Genomic DNA, 13,265 nt, shown 5'->3' with positions numbered 1-13,265 from the left:
AGTAAATCTGCTAATTGTGCCACTTGAATGGATGTAATTTCTATAATATCTGCAATAAGCAGGCATCATTCAGGTGGATCTCTTGCAGTGCTTTGTTTTTTTGTTTGTTTCCAATCACTTCTAACCGTACATAATTAGTTCCAGTTTCATCAAGTTGTATCGCAAATATTACTGTAATTACTGTTTACACATTCAAGTAAAAAAACAAGCAGAGAACAAATCTTGCTATGGAGGGTTTCTTTTTTCATGATGATTGATGATGTCATTAGCAGTTTGTGTTTACAGCAGGTAAAGTCACGCTTGGACTCACAGGCTCTTTCAAGTTCTCTCACCTTATTGTGAGGCACTTGACTCCTTTTTTAATCTGAACAGTGCGGAGATACTCATTTCTTTGATTACACAGCCCTTCAATGAGCATCTAGTGAAATTACTTTGGTGACCTCCTTTTATACAACTCACCGACACTTGAAAAGAATACTAAGAATACTATGCTTAGATTTGCCTTACAATGTATGACCTACAAGACGTATCAGACACATTACAGTAAATCATCTTACACATACCTTTCCCTGTGGGGGCAGCCAGTCCATTAAGGAGCTGAGACAGGGATTTGTTGGGTGACCCAGGAGATTCACATACAGTTAAGGGTTCAGTGCTGAGGATATCAAACTTTCCAGCCTGAAGTCGGAACTTCTCCAGTTCTTTTGACAGGAGGTTGAACTGCTCACTTTGACTCCGACATTTTTCCTCCAGCTCACGGACTTTGGCCTGATGACGGAACGGGAGGTAATTCATCGAGAGAGAGAAAGATGGACAGAGAGAAAAGAGGAGACAGGCAGGCAGATGGAGAACGAGACAGACAGAATGGGAAGAAGACAAAAGCAAAAGAAAAAGAAAAATAAGGATTGCAATGAATGCAGGGCTGGGCGTTCACACAGAAAAATACCATACGAGTACAGACATATGTACAGTATATATAAACACCAATTTACACCTCTGCCATGAATACACAAATTGAACATGGAAGGAAGGGTTTACTGCAGGACTCAACATTTGGGTCAGTCATTATAGAGAAAAACATCTAGAAATGACTCTGTAAGTACTACTGATAGTACAGTATGCAAATCACATGCACAACTACAGTACAGTTAATGCTGGGGATACTGAAAATAAAAAAGCCTCTTGCTCAAGGCAGTATGCAAAATTCACACCGTACAGTATCTTAAGAGTATGTGCTTGATGATATTCTACATTTTTACTTTTTGCCAAGTAATATCTTGAAAAGACCAAAATAATATGTATTGTCTCTGTAAAGTAGTCCTCCGGCTCTGGCTACCATGTTCCTTCATTGTAATTAAAATGAAATAATTTTAAATCAATCCCAAGTACTGCACACATCATACTGGTGTAAATACGCACACCAAATGTGTTAAATTAATCCACAACTAAAAACTGTTGCCAGCTAATGCATTGTGTACATCTGAGTGATTCTAGAGTTTTCATTGTTTCAAGAAATCTTTCCAAATAAGTATTTGGTCAAACAGATGATCTGAATTTTTCACTGGGAAACAGCTGGCTTCCCACTGAGAGCCACATGAAAAGGGAGGGAAGGTTGGTAAAAATTGTTGGTAATGGTCTTTTCGTGAGATTTGTTAACAAAAGAAAAAATAGAAAATAACATCAGTCATACTTTAAGAGCAGGAACTTTCATTGCACACACTAACACTGACATGTCCAACATATTTGTCTGGGCAGGAATAATGGAAATTCCAGGTGCTACAACATGATTTCTCAAGTTGAATGATGCAATGTGTCAGCATTCTGAGCCAGAGATGCTCCGGAGGACATTGAAGCTACCATGACTTTTTTTTTTTTTTTTTTTTTTTTAAGCACAAAACACAACATTGCTTTCTATGCTCCTCTGGTAAAAGACTGCATCCAATTCATGCAGGGCGGTTGTTGCTGGATATAACATGCTGTTAGCAAACAGATGACAAAGGAATTCCTGCATTTGTGAAATAGAATTAGTAATTTTAATGGCATCATACAGTTCTCAGCTGTATGGCAAGTAGACCATTTTCAAAACACATGCTGGATCTCATACATGCAAAGTTGCAAAATAAAAGGATCACAATCATCCCCATTGACAATGTGATCCTGGGATATCAATACAGTCCCAGATAGACTCAAACTATTGTTTGTGTCATTATACAGATAAGATTCAGTTTTATGATATCTGCAATATACAATATTTGTTACTGCAATTTATTGGATTTGGATTTGCCATTTAGTTATTGTCTATTGTAGTCATATTTTTATTTAACAAGTCAAAAGACAATTTAAAAAAATGCCTGGTTGTATAAATAAAAAAAAAAAAATGAATCAGTGAGTTGATGGCCTTTGCTTGCATGGAAATTTAGGTCAGTCAGTGAGACTGCAGGCTTTTATCTTTGATAGAACTCAATCCATATTCTGAAGATTTCTGAATCTTCTCGTCAATTGTTTAGTTGAATTTTTCTGTGTGGGAAGTGAGGGATCCCTCCAGTTTATGCTGTCAGTCATCAAAAATCACTGCACTTTGATCAGAAAGGAGAAACAATGATGGTGAAGCCCAAAAAGTGGTTCTGAATTGCATTGACCACACACCACACTATTAACTCCTGTATTATTCATGTTATTGTTTACTTTTGGACTACAACTTATTATGGTTTACATTAGTTCTAAAATGACACCATGATGAACAATTCTTTCTCATTGTGATGTTGGAGCATCGTACATCCTAGGGCCAAAGTAAATATGTGGGGGCAATATACCATATTGACTAGACTGGGAAAGTAGAAAAAAACAAAAAACAAAAACAAAACATAGCAAGTAAATAAATAAAAGCAGTTCTGAAATACCTGCATGCTGTCCAAGTGGTTCTGTATAAGCATAAAAACACACCCATACAGTGAACAGAGATGTAGGAAAGAAATAAAACACAATTACACGTGTGATCACTCATTCACATCTGTCAAGCAAAAGCACTCTTTCACACACACACCCAAAAAAAAAACAAAAAAACACCCAGTTACAAGGCTAATAAAAAGATGAACGAAAAGATAGATAAAGCCAGCGTGTTCAGTATATTCACTTTTGAAAATTTCAAGAAGCTGATTTAAAGATAACAGGAAAATATAAAACATATAGTCAGCCCAGGATTCAGCATTTAAAAAATGAGAAACAAAAAAAGCACAAAGATTTCGATAGCAAGGTCCAGCAGAGCAGGAAATGGCTGAAGGAATACACAGGTCTACCCCAGGGCTGACTAGTCTCTTATCCTTGAGTATCAACCACATAAACACACACATACCCCCCCCCCCCAAGAGTCCAGACGCTCACCTCTAACAGATGGACAGCGCCTTCATGTTCCTTTTTAGCCTCAACCTGAGCCTAGGAAACACAGGGTGCAGTGTTTCAGTTCACTTTCACTTATATTTCAGTTAGGTTGAGTTTGACACACCAACAAAAAGGCCTTCACATACATAATGGAAACACCTTTTCACTCATCAGTGCTCAGGGTGAAAATGGTTGAAAAGAAAGTCACTCATCTTCATCCACGAAATTTGAAGCAGTGACGGAGGATGAAACGTGTCAGTTTTTATTTCTTTTCTTGATTTTTAACATTCACCAGCAGGGCCTTGATTTTCGCAGAAAGGAATCCTCCTTTAATATAAACATGACAAGCAGCTAAAGATATTGTGGCTTTTCTTACACCATTTTCACCTTTTATATTTTACGTTTCTCAAGCCTGTTTATTGTCAAAGAATTATTCAACATTAAATATTTAAGCGCATGCAGAAAGGTAATATAATGAAGACAGGATTTATATGCCAGTTTTTCGCTTACCTGCAAATACTTTTGAAAACACCAAAAAACAACTTGAGAACTAAAACAAGCTTTCAATTCACATTTAAAGACACAGTCGATTAATGGCAAATATGCTTTTCTGCTTTCTGTTCCAGTGTCTCTGAAAGGAATAACAAGATCTAACAAGGGCTGGCTTTTAAGACCCCCAAACTGCTCTGACATTGTAATCCCAGGTATGACAGATTTATACGTTTAATCGGATTTCGATTTGTAGATACAGTGAACTCAGCTGGCAGTGTGCCACATACACCAAACAAAAACTACAGCAGTCAAACAAATAAATCTTGCTCTATGAAAGTTAGGATGGCATACAGAGATGCGTATGTTATTTTGATATCTCTCATTGATATAAATGGGGTAGGCAAAATGATAGATCCGCCTGTCCATACTGCAGAGTACAACATCGCTGCAAACTGCAGCCAAAATGACCATAAAGATGATCGTCATGAAGGAGGATTTATTGAAGCACCTTTGAATTATACTGCATCAACTCGATGTATGTACTTTACTGCAGTGGAAAGTGCATTGTAATCAAGGTGCCTGATCCTGGCACCTTTATTTGTCTTTGTATGATGATTGTCTACTGTATCTGGCCATTTAAAAATGTGCACAATGTCAGAGTGTATGTTTCAATGGTTGTTCGAGTTAAATCTAACTGGCTTTGGCTGGAGCTCTGTGAGTATGAGAATTGCTTTGAACCCATTTAGACTCATTTTCCATCAATAATAAATTGAACATTGAAGCATATTCAAGAGAAATAATGTTTGGGTTTTAGTGAAGAATTCTACATAACGTAGTATAATACATGTCATTTTTCTTATGGGAGCCAGAAACATCTGTTGAGAAAAACAAGTGTACCACATGAATATGGGAGCATCTGTGGACTTTACAAATTCATAAATCTATTTTGCAGGCAATTAATTTGGGAGAATGGAGAGAGCAGCCAGTGTCTGAAGGAAGATAAGGCAGTAATGAGCTTGTGTTAATGAGAAGCTGAGAACAGTGCCTGTGAAAGGCTGACTGTGAAGTTAGAGGAACACTGCAGCAACAGCAACACTGTGTACAGACATACACACACAGTTTCCAGAAAAAGGCACTGGTGTCAATTCTCATCACGTTCACACTATCAGCAATCTCAGCCTTTGCTCGCCTTGCTTTGACATGACGGTCAACTCCAGTGCACAAAGGAGGAGGACCAACCATCAAATGGCCTGGGCCAGCCTTTTTTTGTTTAAGCAAGCCTCTAAAGAATGTCACATCTACTCCGGTTGTTGAATGTTTGATTTGCTCACTTGTAACAAACAAGAGTCCTCCTGAAATGTTGAGCACTCAGGGTTTGGCAAGTGATAGACAGATGAACGGTGGGGTGAAGAGTATGCATTGTGGGAGTTCTAGTAGTGCCAGTGATGGAAATGTTGAAGGGAGTGAGTGCTATGGCCTGTCGAGAGGAGTATTCTTTGCTCTGCTTTCTATATTGCAGTCTTTGAGTTGACATTCACATTTATTGCACTCTATGTATCGCACCAGTCCACAACAAAAAGCTCTTTGACCCACGACACAAGCACAATCACGAGCTGAGCAGACAAGAAAGCCCAAGTCTCTACTGCTGTCAGTGTTGCACCCTGAGTTCCCTTACCTTCTGAAGAAGGTCAATCTCCTGCTGCTTTGCATTGAGTACAGCCAAGGCTTGCTCATGCTCCAACTCTAGTTGCTGCCTCCGCTCTGCAGCCTCACGCATATGCTGTCCGCAGGGGTGCAGGGGTGGAGAGCCAGGGGGGGAGGATTGTGGGGGGGAAGGGGGCATAGAGAGGGCTGCAGTTAGTGGAACTAAAATCCAATGGCACGGAGCCAACACAAAATGCATCTCCAGTCTTCCACTCCACACTTACAGACAACACAGGTGTTACATGTGCACACACAACACATACAGAGGCTAATTAACAGTGTACTGACCTTTGAACCCCTAGCAATAAGAAAGACATAAACTATACCACAGCGACTGCCATTTGAGAACAGTTTATGTCGAATGATCCACACGAGAGACCAGATCGAATTTGCACAAAGGTGCTTATGGATGAGGACTAGAAATGCTTTGCTGTGTGAACAAAAAACTAACATCAATCCACAGTCAGGTTTGCTGCCCCCTTTAGGTAACACAATACCTGTTAAAAGTCTGGTTTGAATAGCTGTCCTCCGTGATGTTGTCTTTGCATGATCAATACAGGGTTTTAAGTTACACGAAAAGGGTGAGCAAACTCCATAGCGTGCTCACGTGTCTGTGGTCATCCATAACAACCAAAAGAAGCCATACAATACAAGGGACTGAATGCTAGGCTCTTCATAATACAATATGCCGGTGTCATCCAGTCACATCACTGCTCCCAATTTATGTGAATATTTGCGACACTGTAAGGTGAAGGAAGCAAATGACATTTTCATGCCAGTAAAAATTAAGGTCTAAGATAGGTAATGTCATCAAACTTGTAGGTGACATTATCATCATGAAGGGTGACCCAGTCTCTCTAGCTCCTCTTCCTCCCCCTCCCGTCGTCAAAAAGCCAAACTCTTTGTCCTGCCTCATGCAAAAGTTACATTCCACAGTGCTGTGGTCATATAGCCAGGTGACCATTCGGATGTCTGGGAAGCAGCCCACAGATAAAGGGAGGGAGAAGCACAGCCACCAGTGGACAGAAAGCATTCAGAATGGGACTGAGAAGGACTGCTCCCTAACAGATGAACATAGCAGTGATACCTTATAAATCTAGCTGGGGGGGCAGGGGGAGGGCAGGAAGGGAAAGGTAAAGGAGGGTAGGTGAACATCAAAGGACGGAATAGGAAAGAAAAATGGGGAAGACTGCTCCAAGCTTCTACTCTTTCACAGCTCCTGGTCAGAACTCCCAACACGAAACTGGAAGGCAACAGACATTTCAGGGACATTAGACAGCATAGTGGAAGATAACCAGATGGAGGCAGAGTAGCACAGGTAGGAGAACGGGTACTGGAAAAGGGTTAGGCTCCATAAAAACACCTGATTTAGGATCCCAGGACAGACGGACTACTAGAGCTAGAAACGCACCGAGTATTGAGAGATAGCGTCTGTCCTTGGAGCAAACTTCCTCACCTTGAGCACCTGCTCTAGGTTCTCCAGTTTGCCTTGGAGCTGGTTCCTCTCCCACAGGGCTAAATCTCTCTCCTGCGTCACAGCACCAAGGGCCTCTTTGAGCTGGGCATACTCAGACTTCACCTGTGCAGACAGGACAAGCAGGGAGCAGAGTGACTGAGTTTATTTTCCGGCAGGCTTTTTAAGTTTTAATAAGCTGTAGTTAAAGTATTTGGTTTTCAAACTGCCCCAAAATTGATAGATATTGAAAAATATCATCAGGTTAATGTCTTTCTTTGCAGAAATCAGAGAGCCCATTCTCGAGCTCCACTATGGAGGAGGCGGCCCCTCCACATTTCCTGACCGGTCCATTTTTTCCCACAGCCCAAATGTCCAATGAGGGAAAACTCTCTCGCCTCTGTTCAGTGTGGCTGTGGTCAGATGTAGTGTTCACCATCTATAAATTGATGGATGTTGCACACATCCACAGCTCTCTTTTTTGCTCTGATGCTTTTTAAAACCTGCACTGCTTACCTTGATGTCTAACATGTTACCAGTGTTAGTCTCTGCTTCCTGCCTGCATTTTGCTGGTATCCTGCTAAAAATGATGACTGTAATATGTAAATTAGCAGTGAAACAGTGCTTTTGTATCTGAAAAAGAACTGCCCCTCACTCATCATGTTGTTCTACTGGTGGTGAAAAGCATTACAAGGTACCCCCAAGAGAGTGCAAACACAATTATCTAATTGCACCATTTTGTCAATAATACAAACCTATGTCAAGAGCTTCTAGTTGAATGTGTAATTGCAGACTCGGTTCTACTTGGAAAAATCCAAGTAGAACAGTGACACAGCCACAGGAAAGGAAAAAAAAATCCCCTGGAATATAAAACTAAGGTGAAGAGAGTTGTACAATGTCAGCATTTAACAAAAACAACTACTTGCTAGGTGTTTTTTGAGGTCAAGTATATCCAGCTGTCTTGTGTTATTTCAAATCAGATCAGGCCAAACTAACACTTTTCTATGGGAAAGAAAATATCAGCTACACCAGTTAGTATAATCCAATCCAGTACCACCACAAAGTCTCTGGGCTGACTACAGCCTTTAATCAGTGCCTCTCTGATACAGTATCAATGACCAAAAAGAGTGTAATTCAGAAAGGTGAAGCTGTTTTTTTGGATTAAATTCAATTGTACAGCTGTTCCAATTTTTATTCAGTGTTGATTTTATTAAGCACCACTGTATGAAAAAAAAACAAAAAACAAAAACAAAGATTAGCATTAATGGAACTCAAAGCATTCCAAGTATTTAAAACAGGGTGAAGTTTTTGCAGGCAACGTGTCAGAGCTGCCAGGTATCGATGATAAAAGCATTTAAATGTTATTATAATTCAAGAGAAGCATAATTCACTGTGTCCAATGACTTTAGACAAAACATGAATAAATAATTCATGCTTCATTGTGAACCAAGCACTAAGCATTCAATGGAATGAAGCAATTTTATTACATCAATTCAACACCAGTGAAGTCTATGCTGCCTTTATGAGAAATATCTGAAAAATTTGACTATATATTATTCTATATATCCTTCATACTCTGTCTCCTACAGAAGAGTTGTGCTGTTTCTTAAAAGGCCGTATTTTATCAGCTTTTTAAAGGCCCCTCATCAGCAGTGACATTGCTGGTTCAAGCAGCCTTGATGTGGTAAGGTCCTTTTGTTAGAGCAGCCATGAATGACTAATGATTTCTGCAGGAGGGCGTTTCAACAAACACCAGCAAGGCAAAACACAAACAGAAACTGGTGAGTCTGCCACGGATCGGCCCACCTCCATACAGCGAAAACTGACTGTCACACCTAATGTAGGCACATCAAACAAAACCATATTGGATTCAGCAGAAGCAGGTCAATAGTCTATTATGGGCATACGGAGGTGGCCCCACCTAGTTCATTCAGACACGATAGGGAACAGAGCACGGAGCTGGAAGCGAGGGCTAATATCCGCACTGCCCTGCACAGTACCGCTCTCATATCCGTCAGTGTGATAACAGTTCAGGATAGCTGCTCCAAGAGACACCCCAGTACTGATAAGACGTCAATAACCAGCATTCTGCCGTTCTTCAACCCTAACAGCAGCTACCTGGCAATCAGCTCCTCTAGGAAATTACCTTTCTATCCATTGAGAGAGGCCTTGTCTTTGTTTGTTGATCTACTTTAACTTTGTGTTCTCAGCTCTGAAGGCCTTTGAGATCTTTGGCCTCTAAAGTAGGCGAGCACATTTTGATCAAATTTGAGGCTCAATGCATGCATTAATAGGCTGGAAATTGGAAGTTAGTTATAGTAGAAACCAGGAAGTTCTCTGATAGTGTGTCAGAGTCCACATTAGCAACGATGCACCCCATTCTGTGAGTATGCATTGCTAACATTTTCCAAATAGCACCAAAGAAAAAGCACAAATGAGGCTAATGGGAACTCACTTCAGCACCAGTCTAGTCCAATGATAAACAAATGTACTGAACTTACACGTCTTACTTTATGATAGCACTAAATGCAAAGCTAAGGAATCACGCACTTTAGAACAATTCACCCTGAAGGGAATATGAGAGACTTGGCCACTATTCCAGGAAACCTATTCATTAGCAAAAACATGTCACTTCAAACCTCTCAGTGGCTCTTTATCACCAAAATTCACCCTCAGGGCACAGTGGATTTCACAGGAACCCTTTGAGTAACTGTCAAAACCAAAAACGGTAACCTCGTGGTGGTGCTACAGAGAGTCAAGGGATCATCATAGGCACTGGGATTTATCCTCTCACAATTAACAGGTGTGGATACACTATTTCAATCTACTAAGTGGTCGATCTAAGTGGTCGATCCTACCACCAGGCCAGCAGAAATACATTACCATCTATGAAGCCAAGTGCTTTAGATCTAATGATAGGACAGATCATGACAGACTGAGTTCCAAAAGTCTCAATCATCACAGGCGTGTGAAATGAGAAATTGTGCATTCAAACTGGTATGCCTCTTACCTTCTCATACTCAGGGGCCTTGTGGCTATTTTTCAACAACTGGAGGTTCAAGTGCTTGTTTTCCTGGAGGAAATCTTGAAGCTCATTCTCCTGGGCAAAAGAGGCAAAAAGAAAACAGTATTTAGAGCCCGGTAAGTCATCAGCATCTGACCAGTGCACAGCACTCCAACACTATGTTCGTTAGTGATAGCCCCTGCATTATTCATCTGAGGAGACTGCTACAAGTTCACTTGTGTGTTCTAGAGAGCAGTGGCTAAAATAAGCTGCCGTTTTAGCCACAATCATGAGGTTAGCCTTTTTAATTCAATGTCAAGCAAATGTCAAGTTATAAAAAACAAGCTTTATTCTTTGCCTCTTTCTGTCAGCGGTTGTTAACCAAACACACACTGTGAACACACTCACACCACAGCCTTTCATGCCAGAGAGCTGTCTCCATTGCAGCTTACAGCAGCTAAAAAACTTCAAGCAGGATACATTTACAGTAAATGCAGTGCTTTTTAATGGCTGGTGACAGTGTGCTTGCTCTTGCTACCTTATGTGTTACTTATGACCGACGTTTCGGATAGAAGATACACCTGCTAACAGACTGGAAAATGTTTAGCAATTTTTCTTTGCTGAGGAGATCCTAAAAACGCACACTGCAAAAACAGGGATGCTGATCATGGTTATGGCCCACTTTACAGCAAACACTTTGACATGTCACAGTAGGAAAATCACAGGCTTAAATAGTAAAATGAAATAAAATTCTGAAATGAATAATGACACGGCAGCACAGCAACATAGTGGTTAGCGCTGTTGCTGTTCGGTTCCCGGCCTGTGTGTGTTTCCTCCAGGTACTCCGGTTTCCTTCCACCTGTCCAAAGACACTATGCTTGGGTTAACTGGTGACTCTAAATTGTGTGAGTGTGAGTGGTTGTTGGTCTCTGTCTGTCTCTGTGTGTTGGCCTGTCCAGGGTGACCCCGCCCTCATCCAGAGTGAGCTGGGATTGGCTCCAGCATCCTCTGTGACCCAGAAACAGATTAGCGGTTGAAGATGAATGAATGAATGAATGAATGAATGAATGAATGAATAATGGCTAGATTCACTTTGGTGCTTCAGTTTAACAGCTGACGGTGTGTCTTTAATCTTTAATATCATCAGCTTTGCTATTAGTTCTATTTTTTAGGACAGTAAATACAGCTGCTACCTATCAGTGCCATATTATTTATTAATGGATATACTGGACTGACAGAACAGATATAGGTATTATATGCTGTGCTGCCCTATTGTCAAAGGAAATGTGTGAATGGAAGATTAATGTATTTCACATTAATCTGAATGTAGTGAAACTGTAAAATGGAAAGCACGTTTGAAAACTGCTCTGGTAATTTTCTCTTTGCTATTTCTCTGCCTGGTTAATGAACAGTGATTGTATACTACTATTTATTCCAGGATGGTATGAGTCCACTGTATGGGATATTCTGGAATTTATGCTATATATTTGGAGATCATTGGCAAATTCTCTAAATAGTGGACCATATGGGCAGTGGAGAGTAATTTCACCACCATTATTGAGCTGAAGAGACTGTGATCCCAGTACGGCAGCAATATAAAGCTCTTTTTCAGGGAAATTAGTCATCAGGAACATCCCCTTTCCATACTGCCTTAAATTACAGCTTTTTATGCAACTACTAGAACTACTACTTTACCACTGCTGCACACATAATGATACTACATTCTGACATGGACATTAAGTGTATTAACAAAGAGAACATACGCACTAAATACTGTAAAGGACAAACAAGTAAACAACAGCATGAAGACAGGACCAAAGTCATATCTGAGATCTGCTGTTTTTCCATTAATTTCATTTCCCTCACACCCAAAAAAATATTGGCACTTCAACCTGCATCAATTGTGTCCAGTCAATTTTAATGCTTCCCGTACAAGCACTAGATTGCATTGGCATTCCTATTCATATCCATTGATTATCCAATACGGAGCTAATGGTGGCTGGCTAAGCCTCCAGGTGTCCATTCTGAAGGACAAACAGCTACTGGAAAAAAAAAAAAAAAAAATCCAGGAGTGCTTCCATTTTACAGTGCAATGCATGCATGATCAAAACAGTATGGAAATACTTTTACTTTTTAATAATGTTTGTTGTTCATTCAAGCATTTTAGCTTGACTGCTGTCCTCGTTTAAAAATCCTTTTGGAATTTGGGTGTTACAGCAAACAGAGTGGCGTAAGCCAGAAAGTCCTGAACACAGAGAATCAGCTGTTTCTTTGTCCTGTATTGTTGGCGTGAAAATGCTTTAAACAGATCACTATACGTCATAATCCCCTGGAAAGGCATATTTTTATGGAGAGCTTTAGAGCCCAGTGATTCCAGGCAGAATGCATTGTGGCTTGTATTGAGCTGCCTCCAGCATTATTCATCTGGAAACAAAAGATTTTCTGCTGCTATTTGTGATTTGACACCCATATACATGTGAAATGTGCGCAGCAAAATTGATTGATTAATTATCTGTAATGCCTTAGAGACTGGATGACAGATAATTACCTTTTAAATCCTCCAGGGCATAAAGATAGGGTTCTTAATTAAATAAAACCTTAATTGACAGACTGAAATATTTTATGCATCATTTTCAATTTTGACAAATATTTTGACAATTTTGACAAGTTGGTGAGCAAGACGACAAAAAAAATATTTGATTGTGTGTTGATAAGCAGGGAAGTTTTCATGAACAACACACTTACAGAACAATATAATTTGGTTTGGGGCAGAGTATCTGCATTTCTATCATCTTGACAGCAGTGCAGAAGCAGTCATGTGTTTTGTCCTGACGTGGTCTGACTCAGCTTGGTTTGCCATAGCTATGTGATCAATGTTGACAAGCACAACAGATGAATCAACTCTGCCATTTCACACATGAGCAAATATTTCATCCACTTAGTCCCTGTTTTGTCGTGTCAGTTAGTGTGAACAGCATCATTTGCTCCTGTCCAGCCCAACCAGCCTATTAAACGTTCACTAATGATCAGCTGAGCTTTTTCAGTTTGGTTCTTAGTTCTTTACCACGACCACCCACATTAAAGAACATATTTTTCCTTGACCAGTTTCTCCGAACATTTATTACTGAATATGAACATTACAAAGGGATGTCAGGAAAGCACAGCTGAACTGTACTGAATCGAGCTGCACTGTGGAGTATACAAACAGAGCCTTTCTGTGGGCCCGTAAACCAC

General features: G+C 40.2%; 1 protein-coding gene across 2 annotated transcripts in view; it reads right to left on the bottom strand.

The window, feature by feature from the left end:
* The window catches only part of rimbp2b (RIMS binding protein 2b), an 83,582-nt gene that overhangs the window by 21,273 nt on the left and 49,044 nt on the right, over positions 1-13,265 (bottom strand). For both annotated transcript variants that reach the window (XM_029510814.1, XM_029510815.1), the window contains exons 7-11: positions 10,038-10,127; positions 7,031-7,153; positions 5,546-5,650; positions 3,382-3,432; positions 564-768 (exon numbers count right to left, since the gene is read on the bottom strand). In XM_029510814.1, the coding sequence (XP_029366674.1) occupies positions 564-768; positions 3,382-3,432; positions 5,546-5,650; positions 7,031-7,153; positions 10,038-10,127 (574 nt within the window). The remainder of the gene's footprint in view (positions 1-563; positions 769-3,381; positions 3,433-5,545; positions 5,651-7,030; positions 7,154-10,037; positions 10,128-13,265) is intronic.

Source organism: Echeneis naucrates, chromosome 9, assembly GCF_900963305.1.
Source record: "Echeneis naucrates chromosome 9, fEcheNa1.1, whole genome shotgun sequence".
In the NCBI taxonomy this organism is placed as follows: Eukaryota; Metazoa; Chordata; class Actinopteri; order Carangiformes; family Echeneidae; genus Echeneis; species Echeneis naucrates.
Note: the sequence above shows the minus strand (reverse complement) of the source record. Positions and strands in the feature narration are given on the sequence as shown.